General features: G+C 47.7%; 2 protein-coding genes and 3 non-coding genes across 5 annotated transcripts; all 5 read left to right on the top strand.

Moving 5' to 3' along the window:
* The first annotated feature begins 1,631 nt into the window (after positions 1-1,631).
* On the top strand, positions 1,632-5,116 carry LOC142827390 (macrophage metalloelastase-like). The gene is made up of 4 exons (XM_089780344.1): positions 1,632-2,113; positions 2,215-2,365; positions 4,339-4,464; positions 4,932-5,116. Exons 1-4 carry the CDS (start codon positions 1,856-1,858, stop codon positions 5,114-5,116), a joined length of 720 nt encoding a protein of 239 aa, XP_089636470.1. The 5' UTR covers positions 1,632-1,855.
* A 7,655-nt stretch (positions 5,117-12,771) lies between these two features.
* On the top strand, positions 12,772-18,184 carry RPS11 (ribosomal protein S11). Its single transcript, XM_075919702.2, has 5 exons — positions 12,772-12,931; positions 13,332-13,463; positions 14,212-14,287; positions 16,195-16,324; positions 18,013-18,184. The coding sequence occupies exons 1-5, from the start codon at positions 12,917-12,919 to the stop codon at positions 18,134-18,136; spliced, it is 477 nt and encodes a 158-aa protein (XP_075775817.1). The 5' UTR covers positions 12,772-12,916; the 3' UTR covers positions 18,137-18,184.
* Positions 13,979-14,071, top strand: LOC112545388 (small nucleolar RNA SNORD35). The gene has a single exon (XR_003088862.3). It is a non-coding gene; the product is annotated as a small nucleolar RNA SNORD35 (small nucleolar RNA).
* On the top strand, positions 14,608-14,698 carry LOC112545379 (small nucleolar RNA SNORD35). Its single transcript, XR_003088855.1, has one exon. It is a non-coding gene; the product is annotated as a small nucleolar RNA SNORD35 (small nucleolar RNA).
* On the top strand, positions 16,768-16,861 carry LOC112545370 (small nucleolar RNA SNORD35). The gene has a single exon (XR_003088844.1). It is a non-coding gene; the product is annotated as a small nucleolar RNA SNORD35 (small nucleolar RNA).
* Positions 18,185-22,153: the final 3,969 nt, after the last annotated feature.

Genomic DNA, 22,153 nt, shown 5'->3' with positions numbered 1-22,153 from the left:
TGTCATCAAAAAGTTAATGTTTCTTCATTTACATTTTGGAATAAAGACACCTTAAAAGCATTACAGCAAATAACAAAACCACAGAGGAAGCCTAAAAATGACTCATGAAATCTGTTACCACACACACACCAGTCCAGGCCTATATAAGCTTTATAGCTGTGACCATCAGACACAGAAGACCTCAGATTTTCCTTTTTCAGCAGTGACCATCTGATAACACCATGAAATACATCCTTCTCTGCATTGCACCGTTCTTGCCTGGAATTCTTGGTCTCCCAGGTTCGCTTAAACCAGAGCCATGGAGCTCCAACAACCAGAAGCGTATAGAGGTATGTCATGAATGGGCTATCTGTCAGGCTGTTCACCTAACCCGCAAATATACTGCTTTTCCATTGTAAGTCTACATCTTAATTATTATATTTCTTTCCAGAGAGCAGGTGACATTGTATTTTATTTCAGTGGTATGTAGTTGTTACAAGTCAGTTGACAAAAAATAGAAGGTATAAAGTAAAATTTTGAAAGCCCCCTATGTGAAATTGCAAAAGTGAATTAGGACCAGGTATTAAAGATATAAAATTACCCAAAGATGAGAGAGAGAGCGAGAGAGAGAGAGAGATCATGGCTATTTTTAGTAAAAGTCAGGAAAAGCTTCCATCAATTTTTCTTTTTTGCCCATGTCCTCTCTGTGACTTTTACAAAAATGTCCATGACAAAATCTTATCCTTAATATTATTTATAAATGACAGGGTGGTATGATTCTCATGACCACTAAGGATCTTTTATAATACCAGATGGGTAATGTAAAGGGACATTACAATGAATGTAAATTTACACCCATTTTAAGATCCCTTTACACTACCAAAATGGTGTACAAAAGGCACTGGTGTAAATGAGAAGTAGGAGCCTAAGTTCTTAGGCCTGAAAAGGTCCAGGCATAAGCAATTACTCAAATCCAGAACTAACTAACCCTTGCACAACACTCTTTTGTGTATTTCATAAAAGACAGAATAGAGCACTGCAGCATTTTGATATGAAGTAAGATTAAGTACAGAGTTCTCAAAGGAGAAAGGTAGTGACAATTTTAACACAAATCCACATTGTTATTTTAGAATCATAGAATACTAGAACTGGAAGGGACCCCGAGAGGTCATTGAGTCCAGTCCCCTGCCCTCACGGCAGGGCCCAGTACCATCTAGACCATCCCTGAGAGATGTCTATCTAACCTGCTCTTAAATATCTCCAGAGATGGAGATTCCACAACCTCCCTAGGCAATTTATTCCAGTGTTTAACCACCCTGACAGTAAGGAAGTTTTCCTAATGTCTAACCTAAACTTTCCTTGCTGCAGTTTAAGCCCATTGTGTCTTCTCCTAGGCTACGTCTACACTGGCCCCTTTTCCGAAAGGGGCATGGTAATTTCAGAGATCGTAATAGGGAAATCCGCGGGGGATTTAAATATCCCCCGCGGCATTTAAATAAAAATGTCTGCCGCTTTTTTCCGGCTTTTAGAAAAGCCGGAAAAGAGCTTCTACACTGGCCCCGATCCTCCGGAAAAAGCGCCCTTTTCCGGAGGATCTTATTCCTACTTCGAAGTAGGAATATTTAAATCCCCCGCGGATTTCCCTATTACGATCTCAAAAATTACCATGCCCCTTCCGGAAAAGGGGCCAATGTAGACGAGCCCCTAGTGTTCATTTATATTGGAAAAGTGGTCTCATATCTGTCTGAACTGTTTCCCTTTTATGACAGAGTACTGTGATTTTCTAGGGATCTAGTAATTGAAGTATAGTCAAGGATCTGGATCTTATACTTGCCGACAAATTGATTCTTTAAGGTATAAGAGAACACAACTGGAGATGAACCCTGAATCTAAAGTTTCTTTTTATTTTCAGGATTATCTGCACAGGTTCTTTCCATCTATTAATAAAGTAGGTGGTTGGGACTTAGAAGAGAAAATTAAAGAGATGCAGAAATGTTTCCACCTGACTGTAACAGGAAAATTAAATTCACAAACAGAAGAAATGATGGCACGGCCAAGGTGTGGAGTCCCTGATGTATTAGATTACAGCACATTTCCAGGAACTCCAAGATGGAGGAAGAATGTATTGACTTACAGCTTGGTTATATGCCACTTTTGTGCATTTTGTTTTGTTTTAATGCTGTCATATTATTCCATGCCTTAAATGACAATAATTTCTTTTCTTTTGCTGCTGAAAGGATTCTGAATTATACACCGGATCTGCCTCGTTCTATGGTGGTGAAAGCGATCAAAAAGGCATTTCAGGTGTGGAGTGATGTGACTCCACTGAGATTTCAAAACGTTGCCAGGGGAGAAGCGGATATCCTAATTCGTTTTGCACATGGTGGTGAGGCTACTGCTATGTTTTTAAGAATCCATGAATTACATTTATTTAAAGTTGAAGCTATACTTTAAAAGCTTACATGTTTTCATACCCAAAGGCTGAAGAGAGAACAATTATTTTCATTCTGAGTTCATCCGATCTTTATCATGTCCTGCAGTTTTATATTTGTGTAACAGTTTAACTAATCAACCATCACAAAATCCCTTGGAAGTTCAAACTGTAAAATGAGGAAAATAGTGTCAACGTATATGTGATTGTAAAAGTACTCCTCTGCTAAGATCATTATTCCTATATATGAGCAAACAAGGAGTCTTCACACTTGTGAACGGTTTAAACACCTTGGTCATATGCCTCAAAAACATTTTTTTTGCCTCATTAGAGACAAACACAAATACAACAGAGCTTCTTTCCACTGTAGTCCAACGCAAGGGGGACTATTTTGGATTACAGTTTTATTTTAGGCTTCCAAGAAGTCTGAAAGGGGGAGAATGTGTGTGTATATGCACACATGCACATACTTTAGTTCCTCTCTCACTACAACTACAAGGCACCCCTCTTTCACAAAAGCCTATGCAACTGAAGCACCGATTAGCATATTGTCATGCTTCATTTGCATAATTCATTAGTGGCCATTTTTGCGCAAGAGTCTTTGTGCAAAAAAGAGCCATCTACACAGCTCCTTTTTGCACAAAAACACCCTCTTGCACAAGAGCTATTCTTTCTGAAAAAATTGAGAAGAATGGCTCTTGTGAAAGAGGGTGTTTTTGCCCAAAAAGGAGCTGTGTAGAGGGCTACTTTTTGTGCAAAAGCCTCTTGCGCAAAAATGTCCCCTGATTAATTATGCAAATGAAGCAGGGAAATATGCTAATCTGCACTTTGTTTGCATAGGCTTTTGTGCTAAAGAGATGCAGTGTAGACATACAAGTGTTAGTCCTCCTCTTAAGTGCTGTTTACACTAGATTTTTATTTTGATAAAGCTATGTCCCTCGGTCGGCCGTGTGAAAAATCCTGACCCTTGAGAGTCATCTATACTAGCCAGTGTAGACTAGTGCTAGGTCAAGAGGAGACTTCTCCCACTGACCTAGCTACCCCTTCTTGGGGAGGTGATGTACCTCCACCAAGGAGAGAACTCCTATTACTGTGGGTGCTACTTATGCTGAAGTGCTACAGTGGTGCAGCTGTAGCATTCTGAGTGTAGCCAAACCCTTAAAGATTCATTCCCAAACATCCAATAGTACAATAATGTTGTACTGTCTTCCTGGGTTATGAATTTTTGACAACTGTCCTGCAAATCCTTGAATTCCAGCAAGAAATTGTAGCCCTTCTTATAGGCAGAAGAGGAGAGTCAACCTTTTCCATCCAACCTCCAGCTGAAGATCCAGACACCTCAGCCACTCTTACGGGAGATTCTAACAGAAGACACATTAAATTAGTTTACCAAATGAGAGGCTCAGTTTTTCAAAGCAGTGGTTCCCTAAAATCATTCACTTGAAGTAGCACAGGTAGTGCAGGTAGCATAATCTATCCTTATTATTGCCCAATGGTGTCAATTCTAGGACCTTGCCTTCAGATGCTTATAACTTTGCAAAACTTAAGCCAGACATTTTCTCACTTGGTTTCAGCCTCAGGCTGAAATTTTGGAAAGTTTCAGAGAAGATGATTCAGCCATTACTGAGAAAATGCCCTCCATAAGACAGAAGTCCATGGGAAAAAATAGTTTGCAATCATGGAATTAAAAACCGTACCATAATGTGCACAAACATGGGAGCTGAGTTCATTGAACAGGCAATCTTAAGTGTGACATTTCCTACCTTTTGAATGTTTGACTTTGCATCCTTAACATTATTTTAGTCTCATTTTAATATATTATTATCTACAATGACTAAAAGCAAATTCTAAACTTCAAGATATGTAACTGTGTTTTAAAATGAATCATTGTGTTAATTGATGACATATTAATTTCCTTTCCTATGCAGCACACGGCGACCAATCTCCCTTTGATGGAAGGGAGGGAGTACTGGCTCATGCCTTTGCACCAAGCCCAGGGATAGGAGGAGATGCTCATTTTGATGAAGCTGAGAAATGGTCACAAAATCATATAGGTAAAGTATTTCCTGTGCCCGTCGCAACAAATTCAGCTCCTTCTACACAAAGCCCTGGCATTTTCTTCCTATAACTGTTTGTCCCTCTCTCTTATATATAATGTAACATACTTACCTTTGCCTGCCAGAGCATATATATAAGGTCTGTATTCTGTGGAGCTTAAATCACTTTACAAAAGTGGGAGAGAAATATTATCCTGGTGTTTTTGTAAGTTAGACACAACTTTAAGTGATTGTCAAAAGGTGGGCCATTAACAAAAGGAGAGTCAGGAATAGATTGCAGGTTTCCTGACTTCCCATTCATGGCCTCTGAAAAATTCTTACTAAAACATGGGAGAGCAGATAAACTTAAATTAAACCTATAGGATTTCATCACAATGAAAAGATGTGAATTCTTCTGCTTGTGATTCTCTGTTCCATTGTATGTTAACAACTCTTTTCCTCTTTTTTATATATGAAAAATTTAGGAACAAATTTGTTCCTTGTTGCTGCTCATGAATTTGGCCATTCTTTGGGACTGGGTCATTCAAATGTTCAAGGTGCTCTGACGTACCCTATGTATCGCTACTGGGAACCAAACACCTTCGTCCTTCCAGATGACGACAGACAAGGAATTCAGCGATTATATGGTAATTTCAGTGTCAGATGTTAATTTTGATATAAAAAAATACCAAAAAGGGACAGATTTTGTCATACTTTAAGTACCTTACTCAGACAGCCAAACTGATTTGAATGGTCTACTCTCTGAGCAAGGTACTACTCAGTGAGAGTACCCAGAGAAGGCTGTTTTCACTAGCCTTGTGCCCCAAGACTGGGCTGGAACAGGCTCCAAATCTGATCTCTGGGTTGCACTGCATGTGCCAGTAGATGCACATGCACAAGACTTTCCTTCCCCCAGCACTTCAAGCCAAAGGCTCCCCCTCTGACATCTGTCTTTATGCACTGATACAAATCAGTTACATATTGCCCCCAATGTGGTTAGTTGCCACCCTTATCTTGTACACTTCTGGCAAAAGCCTGAGCTAACTTTGCTTTATAGTAGCAAGGCCTGAGTATTACTCCAGTTCAGGCCTTAAACCTCATACCAGTCCTCATGTCTCAGGCTCTCTCTTTCTACTCCAGAGAGTTTTTCTGCTCCAAAACTCAGGGAACTCCACTTCCCAACTCACCATCAGCCTGTACCTAACAACAATCTCCATTTCAAGCAGACTCCAGTAGGCTGCCACACCCCATGCCTCGCATCACTGGGTACACCAATCAGCATCTTGCTGAAAAGTCTCCATTGAAGCAGTGATAGAAATGTAGCCGTGTTAGTCTGTTGTAGCCCTGTTTTTTGTTCCATTGAAGCAGTATCCCTCCCAGCCATCCCTTCTCCACCTGAAGAAAGAAACTGAGTGTTTTCGGTACTTAGAACACAAGAATGGCCAAACTGGGTCAGAACAAAGTTCCATCCAGCCCATTGTCCTGTCACTAGTGGCCAATACCAGATGCCCCAGAGGGAAGGATCACAACAGGTAGTCGGCACAAGTTTCCAGAGAAACAGCGGTAAGGGATATCATTCCTACCCATCCTGGCTAATAGCCATTGATGCACCTAACTTCCATGAATCTAGTTAGCTCCTTTTTGAACCCTGTTAAAGATCTAGCCTTCACCGCATCCTCTGGCAAGGAGTTCCACAGGATGACTGTGCACTGAGTGAAGAAAAACTTCATTTTGTTTGTTTTAAACCTACTGCCTATTAATTTCATTTGGTGACTCCTAGTTCGTGTATTGTGGGAATAAGTAAATAACTTTTCCCTATTCACTTTTCCCATACCAATCGTGATTTTATAGACCTCTATCATACCTGAGTCCTTTAGAAAGAATTGCAGGGACTGTTATGGGGGGATCAAACAGCAGTAGATTTGGAGCGCACAGGAGTGGCCCCTTCCCTTCCCCCGCCCCATGTTCTGCCCTCTCAGGAGTATGTTTCCAGGCACAACTGGCTCCATACACAACGGAGACTGAAATTCTGAAGGGAACATCTCACAAAGGGCCCTATACACAGTGGCTACGTCTAGACTGGCATGATTTTCCGTAAATGCTTTTAATGGAAAAGTTTTCTGTTAAAAGCATTTGCAGAAAAGACTGTCTAGATTGGCACAGACACTTTTCCGCAAAAGCACTTTTTGCGGAAAAGCATCTGTGCCAATCTAGATGCGCTTTTGCGCAAAAAAGCCCCGACCGCTATTTTTGCCATTGGGGCTTTTTTGTGCAAAACAAATCTGAGCTGTCTACACTGGCCCTTTTGCTCAAAAGCTTTGCATAAAAGGGACTTTTGCCCCAACAGGAGCAGCATAGTATTTGCGCAAGAAGCACTGATTTCTTACATGAGAGCGTCAGTGTTCTTGCGGAAATTCAAGCCGCGAGTGTAGACAGCTGGCAAATTTTACTGCAAAAGCAGCTGCTTTTGTGGAAAAACTTGCCGGTCTAGATGCAGCCTCTGTGTGAGACACAGCCAGTGAACTGGAGTGAAGAGTTGAGTCAAGTTTGAGGAGAACAGAGAAACTGGTCACTTTTGGAGCCGCTCCTCTAGGCTATGTCTAGACTGCAAGCCTCTTTCGAAAGAGAGCGTCTAGACTGCACGTTGAACTTTCGAAAAAGCGGCTTGCTTTTTTGAAAGAAAGCATCCAGTGAGTCTGGATGCTCTCTTTCGAGGAAGCCCTATTTACATTGAAGAACGCCTTCTTTCGAAAGAGGAACTTTCATTCTTCCTCGTGAAACGAGGTTTACCGCCATCGAAAGGAAAGCCGCGTTCTTTCGATTTAATTTCGAAAGAACGCGGCTTGAGTCTGGACGCAGGGGAAGTTTTTTCGGAAAAAGGCGACTTTTCCCGAGAAAACCCCTGAGTCTGGACACGGCCCTAGTGAGGAGGGGGCATTTCCCTCCCTCGTGGAGGATGATCAGGACCTGTGGCTGGGGACCGACACCCATTAGCAGAGCTGCACCCAGCCCCTTTGTGCCGCAGGCTGCTCACGCTCATGGCCAGGCATGTGACCGAGCGGGGTTTTTAAATCCTCGCCCCTCTGACGGCTCCTAGCAGCAGGTCCCCCAGGCGCTGAGGGTGCACGAGGCTCTGCCGTGGCTCCCAAGGGCTGAAGGACTCGTAGGCGCCTCAGGCAGGCCCGAGCCGGGGGGGGGGGGGGGGGGGGGGCTCGCTTCTGTGCCGCGGGCGGCGGGAGGAGGCGGCGAGAGCTGCCGCCCGGCTCCCCGCGGCCTGTGGGGGAAGACAACGCGCCCCCCCCCCCCGCCGGGCTCCGGCCGCCGCCACCTGCCCGCGCGCACAGGGAGCGGCTCGCGGGGCACCCGACAGGCCGCACGAGCCGGTCGCGCGCGGCGCATCGGCTCCCCGCAGAGCGATGGCTGCCGGGGGGCGGGGCTTATATCCACAGAGCGATGGCTGCCAGGAGGGGCGGGGCTTATCCCCACAGAGCGATGGCTGCCGGGGGGCGGGGCTTATATCCACAGAGCGATGGCTGCCAGGAGGGGCGGGGCTTATCCCCACAGAGCGATGGCTGCCGGGGGGCGGGGCTTATCCCCACAGAGCGATGGCTGCCGGGGGGCGGGGCTTATCCCCACAGAGCGATGGCTGCCAGGAGGGGCGGGGCTTATCCCCACAGAGCGATGGCTGCCGGGGGGCGGGGCTTATCCCCACAGAGCGATGGCTGCCAGGAGGGGCGGGGCTTATCCCCACAGAGCGATGGCTGCCAGGAGGGGCGGGGCTTATCCCCACAGAGCGATGGCTGCCAGGAGGGGCGGGGCTTATCCCCACAGAGCGATGGCTGCCAGGAGGGGCGGGGCTTATCCCCACAGAGCGATGAAGACTTCCTCGATAGAAGGCAGCAATTGATCCTTCAAGCACGGCAGGCAGAGGAGCCAGTGAGGGCAGTACGCGACCAAGAGGAGAACTGGCAGCATGTAACTTCTAGAAGGGGAAAAAGGCCAGCACGGGATTCCCCCGATGCTATAGAGGTAAGCAATCGCTTTCAAGCTCTCTCCACAGGCTCTGCAGTGGTGAATGCTCTGGAAGGGACCTCACAAGGTAGAAACCAGAAGGGAGCACCATCTACTGAAAGGCATGGGATGCGTAGTCCTAGGGATGGGGGTTCCACGGCCACCACCCCCAAAAGGAAACGACGGGTGGTGGTGGTCGGGGACTCCCTCCTAAGAGGGACTGAGCCATCCCTCTGCCGTCCGGACCTGGAATCTCGAGAGGTGTGCTGCTTACCGGGAGCTCGCATTCGGGATGTCACTGAGAGGCTTAGCAAACTGATCAAACCTTCGGATCGCTACCCCTTCCTGCTTCTCCATGTAGGAACGAATGATACGGCCAAGAATGACCTTGAGCGGGTTGCTGCGGATTATGTAGCACTGGGAAGAAGGATCCAAGACTTTGGAGCGCAAGTGGTGTTCTCGTCCATCCTCCCTGTTGAAGGGAAAGGACTGGGCAGGGATCGTCGAATTGAGGACGTAAATGCGTGGTTGCGCAGGTGGTGTCGCAGAGAGGGCTTTGGTTTCTTCGACCATGGGACTCTGTTCCGGGCGGAAGGATTGTTAGGAAGAGATGGGATCCACCTAACGAAGAGAGGAAGGAGCATCTTCGCGGGCAGGCTTGCGAACCTAGTGAGGAGGGCTTTAAACTAGGTTCGTCGGGGGACGGTGACCAAAACCCTGAGGGGAGTGGGAAAGTCAGATACCGGGAAGAAATGCATAGAGCAAGGAGCGAGAAAGGAGGACCCCAGTTTCGAATGGAGAAGATAATGCAATCAACTGGTTACCTGAAGTGTTTGTACACTAATGCGAGAAGCCTGGGCAACAAGCAGGAAGAACTGGAGGCCCTGGCCCAGGCCAAGAAATATGATTTAATTGGGATAACAGAGACTTGGTGGGATGACTCGCATGACTGGAGCGCTGTCATGGAAGGGTATAGATTGTTCAGGAAGAATAGGCAGGGGAGAAAAGGAGGAGGAGTTGCACTATATGTAAGGGAGCACTATGATTGCTCTGAACTCCAGTATAAAGAGGGAGAAAAACTTGTTGAAAGTCTATGGGTCAGGTTTAAAGGAGCAAACAGCAGTGATGTTGTGGTTGGTGTCTGCTACAGGCCACCGAACCAGGTGGATGAGGTAGATGAGGCTTTCTTCGAACAAATGAGCGAAGCTTCCAGATCGCAGGCCCTGGTTCTCATGGGGGACTTTAATCACCCTGACATCTGTTGGGAAACCAATACGGCAGTACACAGGCAATCCAGGAAGTTTTTGGAGAATGTTGGGGATAACTTCTTGGTACAAGTGCTGAAGGATCCGACCAGGGGCCGTGCACAGCTTGACCTTCTCCTCACAAACAGGGAGGAACTAATAGGGGACGTAGAGGTGGGTGACAACCTGGGAAGCAGTGATCATGAGATGGTAGATTTCAGGATCCTGACCAAAGGAAGGAAAGAGAGTAGTAAAATACACACCTTGGACTTCAAAAAAGCAGATTTTGACTCCCTCAGAGATCTGATGGAAAGAATCCCCTGGGATGTTAACATGAAGGGGAAAGGAGTCCAGGACAGCTGGCAGTATTTTAAAGAAGCCTTATTGAAGGCACAAAAAGAAACCATCCCGACACGTAGCAAGAGAGGCAAACCTGGTAGGAGACCGGATTGGCTTACAGGGGAAATCCTTGGTGTACTTAAGCACAAAAAGGAAGCTTACAGAAAGTGGAAACTTGGACAAATGACTAGGGAGGAGCTTAAATGTATAGTTCGAGAATGCCGGGGGGTTATCAGGAAGGCGAAAGCGCAAATGGAGTTGCGACTGGCTAAGGATGTGAAGGATAACAAGAAAGGTTTCTACAGGCATGTCAACAAGAAGAAGGTGATCAGAGAGGGTGTGCAGTCCCTAATGGATGAAGGAGGTAACCTAGTGACAGAGGATGTGGGGAAAGCTGAAGTACTCAATGCTTTCTTTGCCTCTGTATTCACGGACAAGGTCGGCTCCTGGACTTCTGTGCTAAGCGACGCAAGATGGGAAGAAGATGGACAGCCCTTGGTGGGTAAAGAACAGGTTAGGAACTATTTAGAAAAACTAAACGTACACAAATCCATGGGTCCAGACTTAATGCACCCAAGGGTACTGAAGGAGTTGGCAAATGTCATTGAGGAGCCTTTGGCCATTATCTTTGAAAAGTCGTGGAGATCGGGCGAAATCCCAGATGATTGGAAAAAGGCAAATGTAGTGCCCATCTTCAAAAAAGGGAAGAAGGACGATCCAGGGAACTATAGGCCGGTCAGTCTTACCTCGGTTCCTGGAAAAATCATGGAAGGGATCATAAAGGAGTCCATTTTGAGACACTTGAATGAGAGGAAAGTGATCAGGAATAGTCAGCATGGATTCACAAAGGGCAAGTCGTGCTTGACCAATCTGATTAGCTTCTATGATGAGGTAACTGGCTCAGTGGACATGGGAAAGTCAGTGGATGTTATATACCTTGACTTTAGCAAGGCTTTTGATACGGTCTCCCACAATATTCTTGCCAGCAAGTTAAGGGAATGCGGATTGGATAAATGGACGGTAAGATGGATAGAAAGATGGCTAGAAGGCCGGGCCCAGCGGGTAGTGATCAACGGTTCGATGTCAGGATGGAGGTCGGTTTCTAGTGGAGTGCCCCAAGGTTCGGTTCTAGGACCGGTTTTGTTCAATATCTTTATTAATGACCTGGATGAGGGGATAGATTGCACCCTCAGCAAGTTTGCAGATGACACTAAGCTAGGGGGAGAGGTAGATACGCTTAAGGGCAGAGATAGGGTCCAGAGTGACTTGGACAAATTGGAGGATTGGGCCACTAGAAATCTCATGAGATTCAACAAAGACAAGTGTAGAGTCCTGCACTTGGGACGGAAGAATCCCAAGCATAGTTACAGGCTGGGGACCAACCAGTTAAGTAGTAGTTCTGCAGAAAAGGACCTGGGGGTTACAGTGGATGAGAAGCTAGATATGAGTCAACAGTGTGCCCTTGTAGCCAAGAAAGCTAATGGCATATTAGGATGCATTAAGAGGAGCATTGCCAGCAGATCCAGAGATGTCATTATTCCCCTTTATTCGGCTTTGGTGAGGCCACATCTGGAGTACTGTGTCCAGTTCTGGGCCCCCCACTACAAAAAGGATGCGGACGCATTGGAGAGGGTCCAGCGGAGGGCAACCAAAATGATTAGGGGTCTGGAGCATATGACCTACGAGGAGAGGCTGAGGGACTTGGGTCTGTTTAGTCTGCAGAAGCGAAGAGTGAGGGGGGACTTGATAGCAGCCTTCAACTTCCTGAAGGGAGGTTCCAAAGAGGATGGAGAGAGGCTGTTCTCAGTAGTGACAGATGGCAGAACAAGGAGCAATGGTCTCAAGTTGTGGTGGGAGAGGTCCAGATTGGATATTAGGAAAAACTATTTTACTAGGAGGGTAGTGAAGCATTGGAATGGGTTACCTAGGGAAGTAGTGGAGTCTCCATCCCTAGAGGTGTTTAAGTCTCGGCTTGACAAAGCCCTGGCCGGGTTGATTTAGATGGGATTGGTCCTGCCTAGAGCGGAGGGCTGGACTTGACGACCTTCTGAGGTCTCTTCCAGTTCTGATTCTATGATAAGGGGATGGTTGGATGAAATAACATGATCTTGGTAACTAATTGACCATTCATTTCCAGTTGGAAATAGGTCAATGGAGGGATGATAGGAGTTGCTATAGGGAACTTTCTGGGTGTCTGGCTGGTGCGTCTTGCCCACATGCTCAGGGTTTAGCTGATCGCCATATTTGGGGTCAGGAAGGAATTTTCCTCCAGGGTAGATTGGCAGAGGCCCTGGAGGTTTTTCGCCTTCCTCTGTAGCATTGGGCACAGATCACAGCTGAAGGACTCTCTGCATGTTGGGGCCTTCAAAGTATTGGAAGGCTTCAATATCTGAGACATAGGTGAGAGGATTATTCTAAGAGGGGTGGGCGAGATTCTGTGGCCTGCACTGTGCAGGGGGTCAGACTAGATGATCATAATGGTCCCTTCTGACCTTAAAGTCTATGAGTCTATGAGTCTATGATGGCTGCCGGGGGGCGGGGCTTATCCCCACAGAGCGATGGCTGCCAGGAGGGGCGGGGCCCATCCCCACAGAGCGATGGCTGCCGGGGGGCGGGGCCCATCCCCACAGAGCGATGGCTGCCGGCCGGCCCGAGGCTCGGGCCAATCGCCGCACGCCTGTGGCCGCCCGCGCACGCCGAGGGGCGGGGCTCCGAGCGCCACGCCACTCTGGCGGCCAGCCCCGCCCCACGAGCGTAGGGAACACCCCGCCGCTCTCCCCCCCCCCTCTCCGTGCGGAGTGAGGTCACTTCCGGCGTGCGGCGGATAAGCGGCCCGGCGTCGCTGCCGCAGCCTCTTTTGCCTCGCGCTGCTCAAGATGGCGGACACGCAGGTCCGCGCTCCGCGCCTGGGGGCGGCGGGCTGGGTGGGGGGGGGCCCGTGCGCCGCCCGTAGGCTCGTAGCGGGGCCAGTCGGCGCGGGCCGGGGAGGGGGGTGCGAGCCGCGGTGGACCCGGGCCCGGTCCCTGCCCCCTCGGTGGGGGGGGGCCTTGGAGCCGAGCCCGGGCTCCGCATCCCCTGCGCGTGGGGCGCTCGCACTGCGGGGTGTCGGTACCGCCCCTCCCCCAACGCGGTTGCCTGGATACGGGGGGGGGGTCTGCCCGCGCGCACGTGCGGCGGCTGCGGGGGCCCGGCCCGGCGCGCGCAGCGCTCGGCCAGACTCGCCCCGCGGGGTCCCGCTGCACGGCGCGTCCTGTGGGTGGCTTCTGGATCTTCCCTTCTCCCGCCCCACAGACGGAGAGGGCCTATCAGAAACAGCCCACCATCTTCCAGAACAAGAAGCGGGTGCTTCTGGGGGAGGGAGGCAAGGAGAAACTCCCCCGCTACTACAAGAACATTGGCCTGGGCTTCAAAACCCCCAAAGAGGTATGGTCTGTGTGTGAGTCTGCCACCCGAGCCACAGCTGTTCCTGACTCTGGCTTGCCATTGCTTTTCAGGGGTTCTTTCATTTCCCTTCAAACGGGAGGCGGGAGGGAGATGGAGGGTTTGAGATACGTGTGTTAAGCCCTTTAACATGTTTTTCTGTGTCAGTGGTCACTATAGTTCTGTGAAAATAGCATGTTAGCAGCTAGTGAATAAGCCAGGAGAATAGCATGTTAGCAGCTAGTGAATAAGCCAGGAGAATAGCATGTTAGCAGCTAGTGAATAAGCCAGGAGAATAGCATGTTAGCAGCTAGTGAATAAGCCAGGAGAATAGCATGTTAGCAGCTAGTGAATAAGCCAGGAGAATAGCATGTTAGCAGCTAGTGAATAAGCCAGGAGAATTGCATGTTAGCAGCTAGTGAATAAGCCAGGAGAATAGCATGTTAGCAGCTAGTGAATAAGCCAGGAGGTTAGGAAAGGCAATTTCTGTGAACCTTAGGGGGATTCTTTTCCTTGCTGACATGTGATGTCTCTTCTCACGATGGTCTTCCAAGTCCCAAGAGTGAGTGGACTTTGACGAGAGTTGCCAAAGGCCTTGCTGATGTCAGTTCCTACAGACAGGAGTAAAGAAGGTGATGTCCTTCTTTGTTGTAGCCACCCAGTGCAACAAGCTTTCATTGATGGTAGATTTCTGCAGCAGATGTTAACTCTTTAGCTCTCTTTAGCTGATGTCAGGCTTCTCTGTTTTCAGGCCATTGAGGGAACTTACATTGACAAGAAGTGCCCTTTCACTGGCAATGTCTCTATCCGTGGTCGTATCCTGTCAGGTAAGGTCTAAGAAATGCTTCTGTTAAAGAAAAATTGTTATTTTGGATGCATTTCAAAGCCTGAAGGGAATGGTCTGTGCAGTCCTGCGTGTAGTGCTGTTGTAGGGTCTGGATCCAGTGATTAAACAGTGTGGGCATATGAGATTATTGGAAAATGGGATTGTTTGGAATGTGCATAGACCAGAGCAGATTACACATGTCCTTGACTCTCAGCCTGATGGAACTGGAGATCCCAGCATGTAGCAGTTCCAGCAGTTTACCTTTAAAGTGCGGCACACTACCTATCATCAACCCTTTTCACTACTGCTGTGGTCCTGAGCTGCAAATGATGCTATTCTCACGATGGTCTTCCAAGTCTCATGGTGAAGGGACTATGACGACACTGCCAAATGGCTTTGCTGATGCCTGGCCCAAGGACCCAGGAGACAAGTGCAGGACTGATCTATGGACAGAGCTGCTTTTGCTTATCTTAGAAGTTCTTTATGGTGAAGTAGAGCTCTTTTGACTTAGTGTAGGTCTACCATCTGTAGACCCCAACTGTAGGTAGGGTGACCATCTGTCCCATTTTTACCGGGGCAGTCTCTTATTTAAGGTCTCCTTCCTGCTTATGTTAGAAAAGGGACATTGTCCTGTAGTTCCCCTGCAAGGGCCGGGGAAGCCAGTGCTCAGGGCTTCAATTACTGAAGACCCAAGCACCTGTGGGTCCCCTCCCCCTCTGCATCCTGCAGGGGTGAACTTCATCTCCGCCAAAGGGCTCAGGGTGGGCACAGAGCCATTGGCACTCAGCGCTTCAGCCGCTGGAGCCCTGAGTGCCAGCGGTTACTTCCCTAACTCCTGGAGAGCTGAAGCCTCAAGCACCAGCAGCCCTTCTTCCACTTGGGCTAAAGCCCCTGGTGGTGGCAGGCTCCTCCTTGGTGTCCTGTATTCTTGGTCCCCAACACGCTGCCTGTAGGTGCTGTAGCGCCTGCCAGGACATTTATGTGCGCCCGTCGAGTGATCAGGGTCGGCCCAAGCCATTCTTGTGCCCTGGGCGCGTGCAAGGCCCCGCCCCCGGGTGCATGGTGCATGTGCGGCCCTGCCCCTGGTCGCCTGGCAGCCCTAAAATGTTGGGGACTACTGCTGTATAGCATTGTCGCCCTTACATTGGGGCCATCTTGTTTTTAGAAATGCAGGTAGCATCTGCACGCTTGGTGGTGTTGCCCAAAGCGATACCAGGGTAAGCATGTTAAATATCGAATAAATAACTAATCAAATAGTCCAGTGTGTTTTGCGTTTAGTCAATTAAACAATGGGGCACCTCTGCCTTTGAAGTGTAGCAACAGTCCTCTTGGTACTCTTCAAAGGCAAAAGCACCACCTGGAGCCTGGGGTAAGCAGTCCCCAGCTGATCTTGGGCTCCACACCATGCTGCTGCTTTGAAACACCATGAGCAGCTGGGGGGACACCCCTAGCTGGTCCTGGGCTGCACACGGTGTTTCAAAGTGGCAGTGCTGGGTGGATCCCAGGGTCTGGCCCTAGACTCCAAGCAGGGGTGCTGCTTTAAAGTACCCACTCCTCTTTGCCATGCCCCCCCTTCTGATAGAGGTAGTAAGGCATGAGGGAGTGACTAGTCCTTCACACCCCTAGTGTAGGGCTGGGCAGATTTTGGCCTGTGGGCCTCCACCTCTCTACCTGTACCTCTGCAGGTATTGGATGAGTGCCGCTCTTGTGGGCCGCAGATCACTGTTTGCAGCCAGTGCGAGTGGCGGAAAGGAAAAGTATACTGGCATAGAACAGTTAAACCAGAATGCATCCCCACTAGAGTGGGTAGCAACTAGACTGGAGTAACCAGGCCTCAGTGAAATGCTGGCTTCTGCTTAAACATCACAACTAAGACTAAGTATTTCCCTTCCCCCTTTTATTCCGCAGGTGTGGTTACCAAGATGAAGATGCAGCGTACTATCGTCATCCGCAGGGATTATTTACATTATATCCGCAAGTACAACCGTTTTGAGAAACGCCACAAGAACATGTCGGTGCACCTCTCCCCCTGCTTCAGGTGAACAGAGGAGTAGTGCGGGGGGCAACTGCCTAGCAGTGATTTGAAGGGAAGAGCTAAGTATTGATCAGGCAGTACATTTGGTCAATACCATGTGATATCCCAGATAGGAACCATGTAGTCTGCAGGCCCCAGAATGCAATAAGCACAAATTGATGAGTCAGGGTATTTGTATTAATCTGTTTTGATATGGACTGTGACTACAGGTGAGCTGTTACCTTCCACCTCCCTTTTTCTATGTGTAGAATGAGAATTGCCTGTCTTGTTAGAGTATGTAAGTGCTAAATGCTGTCCTGTTGCATCCCAACTAGAAAGCTGTTTAGGTCAAAGAAGCATATGAAATATCCAGAATTGTAGCTGAACGCTGCACTTAAGGAAGTGAGTCAACACTGTGAAACCACATGAGTGGTGCTTTTGCCATTCTTGACCAAGAACCTGTTTGGTGGTAATGATGTCTAAACTCACGATGGTCTTCAGAGCCCCGTTGGTGAAAGGGGACTGCTGAGAATGCCAGTCTGGCCATGCTGAACCATAAAACAGGTCCTTGTCTGGCTACTCCTAGTCTTGAATGTTTCTCTGTGCAGGTACTTTCTGGCCAAGTGGCAAACCAGTATGTGTAGGGCAGTTGATAACTGGGCTGCGTGCATGTGACTTGTCTCGTTAGTGACTGTCAAAGATTTTTACAAGTTTTCTGGGGAGGAATCCTTTGTGCAGGACTTCAGGCAGGGAATGATTGTACCCCCTCCTTCCCCTTCTTGGTGCTGTGCCAGACTCTGTGGTTTTAAGTCATTTCATCTTTGTTCTTTATGTATCTCTCTAGTATGGTTGCCTGCCTGCCTGGATTATGAGGCTTCATAAATATTCTAAGCTCCTTGAGATCTGTGGAAAGAAGAAACTAGTGCCAAGTATAGGAAACCTTTCAAGTGATATGCAAAGAGTGGGAGAGGAGGTCCTGTAGGTTAACATCACTTTCATTTTGCCTCTGGCAGATCCTAGATAAGTGCTTTGGTCAAAATTTTGGTGATAGAAAAACCTTCTTTCTTGCTTGCTTCTCTAAGTATCTGAGAGGATTGCATGGGAAACACGTAATCTCTGCTCTCGAGCACTCTCTTCCACCCCACCTCCAGTATATATTTTAGCCAGCAGCCTGGCTCAGTCTTGGCTTGTGCTGGGTTTGGGATCTACCCCCATTGCAGCTCTGGATTTCAAGTGTATTAGTTGCAGCTCGTGCTGGGTCCAGCAGCTCAGATCCCTTCCCAGACAGGCCACTGCTTCTTTATCAGAGGCAGCAGCGTGGGCTAACAAGCAGCTGCTACGTGAGGGGAGGTGGCTTTTTAAACTGGCTTCCTTCTCAGAGTAGCTCCCACCTGGGACCCCACGCTGGTACCTCTGATACGGAGACAGAAGTGTAGAGTGGCGGAGTGCTCCTTGAGAGTGGGGCTGGAGTGCACTGGCTGTTAGCCCCACCCCTGGGGATTATAGAATAGTTGAGTGATGGATAAGAATTCATGAGGTTAATTGCCGATTCAGTTAACTGATATTTAAATCCCTAAGGAGATGCCTTAAATGCTACTTCTCAGTGTTGTCTGGCTCCGTTTCATTTCATTTCCGTTGTGTGCAGGAACAAGTTTTTGGTGAAGAATCTGTCATTTATGTAGTGATCTCAAAGCTGCTTTGCTTTCTTCCAGGGATGTCCAGATTGGCGATATTGTGACTGTGGGGGAGTGCCGTCCCCTCAGCAAGACAGTCCGATTCAACGTCCTCAAGGTCACAAAGGCTGCTGGCACCAAGAAGCAGTTCCAGAAGTTTTAAAGGCGATGAATGAATGATCAGGATGAATAAAAGTTTTGTAGGAACCTGGTCAGTGTGTGATCTTAAGTGAGTGGGAATGCTGTGTAAAGGGCTGTAGCTGTCTTACTCCAGGTCCTGGTATATCCAAGGGTGTGTCTAGACTACAGGGTTTTGTCGACAAAAGTGGACTTTTGTCGACAAAAACTATACCTGTGTCCACACTGACTTGTGAGTTATGTCGACATAACGTCAACAAAACTCAGCAGTTTTGTCGACGTATGTAAACCTCATTCTACGAGGAATAACGCCTTTTGTTGACAGAGTTCTCTCTATAGAAGGCGTTATTGTATCTACACTGTCCTTTGCGTCCACACTGTTATGTCAGCAAAGTGGCTTGCTTTGTCGACAGAACTGGATGTAGTCTAGACGCTCTTTGTCGACAGTATCTGTCGACAAATTTCTGTCAACAAAACCCTGTAGTCTAGACATACCCCAAGAGTGCTACATGGACACAGTCTCATCAGAGTGTTAAGTTCCCTGTAGGGTGCACACTTGTGCAGGCACGCACAATTTTAATCCTGCTGTGCCTCATCAGCACAGCCATGCAACAGCATTCGCCTTCCTTGGATATGGAAGGTAAGCTGGTGATGGTTTGAGAATTAGGGTCAGGGCCCTATGATGGCTGCCCTATTGCTCTGAGTAGGACCGCATGGAGGGCAGCTGCCCTGGCTTCTGCCCAGGAACATAGGACAGCCACTTGCTGTGCAGCACTGCCCCATGGGCAGCTGGACAGCCACCCTGTGGCTCTGGTGCCAACTTGAGCCCTTCCCCAAGAGTGGGTGCAATGTAGAGGTAATTGGTGATGCCTGCCAAGGATCTGTACTAGGGCCAACTGGATTCACTGTTTATAAATGACCCAGAGAAAGGGGTAATCACTGAGGTGGCAAAAGTTTGCAGATGCTAAACTCTGCAAGACAGTAAGCCCAAAGCAGACAGGTTTGCAAGGGATCTCACAAAAGTAGATAGGGCAACAAAATGGCAAATGATTTTTAATGTCGATAAATAAAAAGTACTTTTTCCTGTGTGTATTGATCATACATACAAAGTGATTGAGTCTACTTTAACCACTTGAGGGAGATCCTATGTCCATCTTAAGTACTGCATTCAGTTGTGTTTGCTTCATCTCTTAAGATATACTGGCATTGGAAAGGGTTCAGAAAAGGGCAGCAAGCATGGGTTTGGAACCAGTGCTCTACAAAAAGTGTAAAGAGTCTGGGATTTCCAGTTTAAGAAGGATTTTATTTCCCATCCTGAGTGTGGGGGAGGTTAGAGGCTGGTCACTCTACTGGTCACTTGCCATCCACCTGCTCTCTGGTGCTGCCCTACTGGTTTTTGTTTCACCTCTCCACCGCCACCCTGCTGGTAGCTCATCATGCTGCCACTTCTCTGCTGGTTGCTTGTTTTTGTTTGCTGCTGAGCCAGTTCAACAATGCATTCAATGTACGTAAAGCACTAAAATGAGAAGTGACATCCCTTCTCAGGCGACTGCTGTTTTGGTGGTAGGCCACCTCTGCCTTCTGGAACCACATTTCTGAGTCTTGGGCACATCTGTCTCTTGTTGCAGGCCCCCCTCAGGGCATTTGCTCTGGTTTAGAGTGGATCTCAGCCAGTGTAAAACAGGAGGGTTTAGTGGGCATCAGAAGGCAGCACAGGAAACCATCTGGGCCCCAAGGCACAGTATATCTAAAGCCTTCCTCTATCCAGGTAGGCTCTGGCTTCTCTGCCCAGTGCGGCAGACCCATCTGCCCTGCTAAGGCATCCAATATCCCTGCCCTCAACAGCTGCTTCCTTGTCTTCCATCCTATGTAAACAGGTAACTGGGATCCTCTCTCCTCTGCCCTTTGTAGAAGATGTCGCAAATATATAACAGTAGTTGCAACAGTGAGCTGTATGTTCATAACACAACCATAAGAACCTCCTAAGAATGGTCATACTAGGTCAGACCAAAGGTCCATTGAGTTCAGTATCCTGTCTGCTGACAGTGGCTGATACCAGATGCCCGGGAGGGGGGGGGGGGTCGCAACAGGTAATCTTCATGTAATCCCTCTCCTGTCACCCACCTCCAAAGAAACAGGCTAGGGATACTATTCCTATCTATCTTAGCTAATAGCCATTGATGGACCTAACCTCCATGAATCTAGCTTTTTTTTAAGCTTGTTAAAGTTCTAGCCTTCACATCCTCTGGCAAGGAGTTCCACAGGTTGACTGAGCTGAGTAAAGAAAAACTTCCTTTGGTTTGTTCTAAACCTGCTGCCTATTAATTTCATTTGGTGACCCCTATTTTTTTTTTATTGTGGGAATAAGTAAATAACTTTTTCTTATTCGCTTTTTCCACGTGATTTTATAGACCTGTCATATCCCCACCTTAGTCTCCTCTTTTCTAAGCTGAGAAGTCCAAGTCTTTTTAATCTCTCTTCATATGGAACCCGTTCCAAATCCCTCATCATTTTTGTTGCCCTTTTCTGAATCTTTTCCAATGCCAATATATCCAATATTGGATTCATGCTGGGTTGCTACATCATGTTTAAGTCCACCCAACCTGATCCATGGATAAAACTCCTCACAGCAGGAGGCACTTGGTTCGGATTCGAAAGGAGACAGTCTGTGAGGAAGTGGGGATTGTATTTGCTGTGTTATGATGCATGTGAGTTCTGTCCTGCAGACTACTGTATTTTCCGGCGTATAAGGTGACTGGGCGTATAAGACGACCCCCTAATTTTCCAGTTAAAACATAGGTTTTGGCCTATACTCGCTGTATAAGACGAGGCAATGTCCCTGTGCTGATACTGTATGTACCGCACTGAGCCAATCCCGGCAAGCGGTGTATTCTATTAATGCATACAAAGCCTGCTCGGATTGGCAAAGGTTGTAATAGCCTGCCTCTCTGACTCAGCCAATCCGAGCAGGCTTTGTATGCATTAATAGTTGACACCACTTGCCGGGATTGGCTCAGCGCAGTACATACGGTATCAGCACAGGGATGTTCTGTATGTAGCCGAAGCTACAGTACTGTATTAGGGCACATCCAGCGGGCTAAAAGGTAATAATAGGGACGTTCTGTATGTAGCCGAAGCTACGGTATGTTTATACCCGGCGTATAAGACGACCCCTGATTTTTGGGGGATGTTTTTTAGTATAAAAAGTCGTCTTATACACTGGAAAATACAGTATGTGGCTACATCTAGACTGGCATGATTTTCCGCAAATGCTTTTAACGGAAAAGTTTTCCGTTAAAAGCATTTGCGGGAAAGGTCATCTAGATTTGCCCGAACGGGAACAGCATAGCGTTTCCACAAGAAGCACTGATTTCAGACAGTAGGAAGTCAGTGTTCTTGCGGAAATTCAAGTGGCCTGTGTAGACAATTGGCAAGTTTTTTTTTTGCAAAAGCAGTTGCTTTTGCAGAAAAACTTGCCAGTCTAGATGCAGCCTCTGTGTGTGCATGCACGCCTCAGTTTCCCTGGGCACTGTACTGATATACAAATGGTGATGGGAGTTTTGGTCTGATCTCCTGTATCACATAGGCCACAGAATTTGACTCAGCTCCCCTGGCATTAAGGCCAATTACTCATATTTTCCAGGAAGGCAGCTAAGTCTTGATTTGAAGACATCAAGCTCTGGGGAATGCACCAAGCCTCCCTTGGTTGACTGGTGTGATGGTGAAGTGCCTCCTTATTCAAAATTTGAGCCTTATTTCTAATTTGAATTTATCCCAGCTCAGCTTCCAGCCCTTGCTCTGCTAGATGGATTGTCTCCTGAAGCAAATATTTTCACGCTTTTATCAAATCACCTGTGTTTCCTAAGCTAAGCAGGTGGTGCTCTTTAAGTCTTTCACTGATAGAGACGTGTCTCCAGTTGGCACATCATCTGCATGGCTCTGATCTGTCTCTAATTTTTTACCATTCCTGTTAAATATAGACACCGGAAGTGGATGCAGTAGCTAAAAATCATCTCCCTGCTGTGATTCATACACCTCAAGG

Source organism: Pelodiscus sinensis, chromosome 1 (genome assembly GCF_052426305.1).
Source record: "Pelodiscus sinensis isolate ZL-2025 chromosome 1, ASM5242630v1, whole genome shotgun sequence".
In the NCBI taxonomy this organism is placed as follows: Eukaryota; Metazoa; Chordata; order Testudines; family Trionychidae; genus Pelodiscus; species Pelodiscus sinensis.
This window is presented reverse-complemented; position numbering and strand designations above follow the sequence as displayed.

Excerpts from the sequence above, each read along its gene's own strand:
- LOC142827390 (XM_089780344.1), top strand. The coding sequence starts at position 1,856 with ATGAACCCTGAATCTAAAGTTTCTTTTTATTTTCAGGATTATCTGCAC. Across the intron at positions 2,114-2,214 it reads GGAAGAATGTATTGACTTAC|AGGATTCTGAATTATACACC; the intron begins AGCTTGGTTATA and ends TTTGCTGCTGAA. Across the intron at positions 4,465-4,931 it reads ATGGTCACAAAATCATATAG|GAACAAATTTGTTCCTTGTT; the intron begins GTAAAGTATTTC and ends TGAAAAATTTAG.
- RPS11 (XM_075919702.2), top strand. Across the intron at positions 14,288-16,194 it reads CCGTGGTCGTATCCTGTCAG|GTGTGGTTACCAAGATGAAG; the intron begins GTAAGGTCTAAG and ends TTTATTCCGCAG. Across the intron at positions 16,325-18,012 it reads CACCTCTCCCCCTGCTTCAG|GGATGTCCAGATTGGCGATA; the intron begins GTGAACAGAGGA and ends GCTTTCTTCCAG.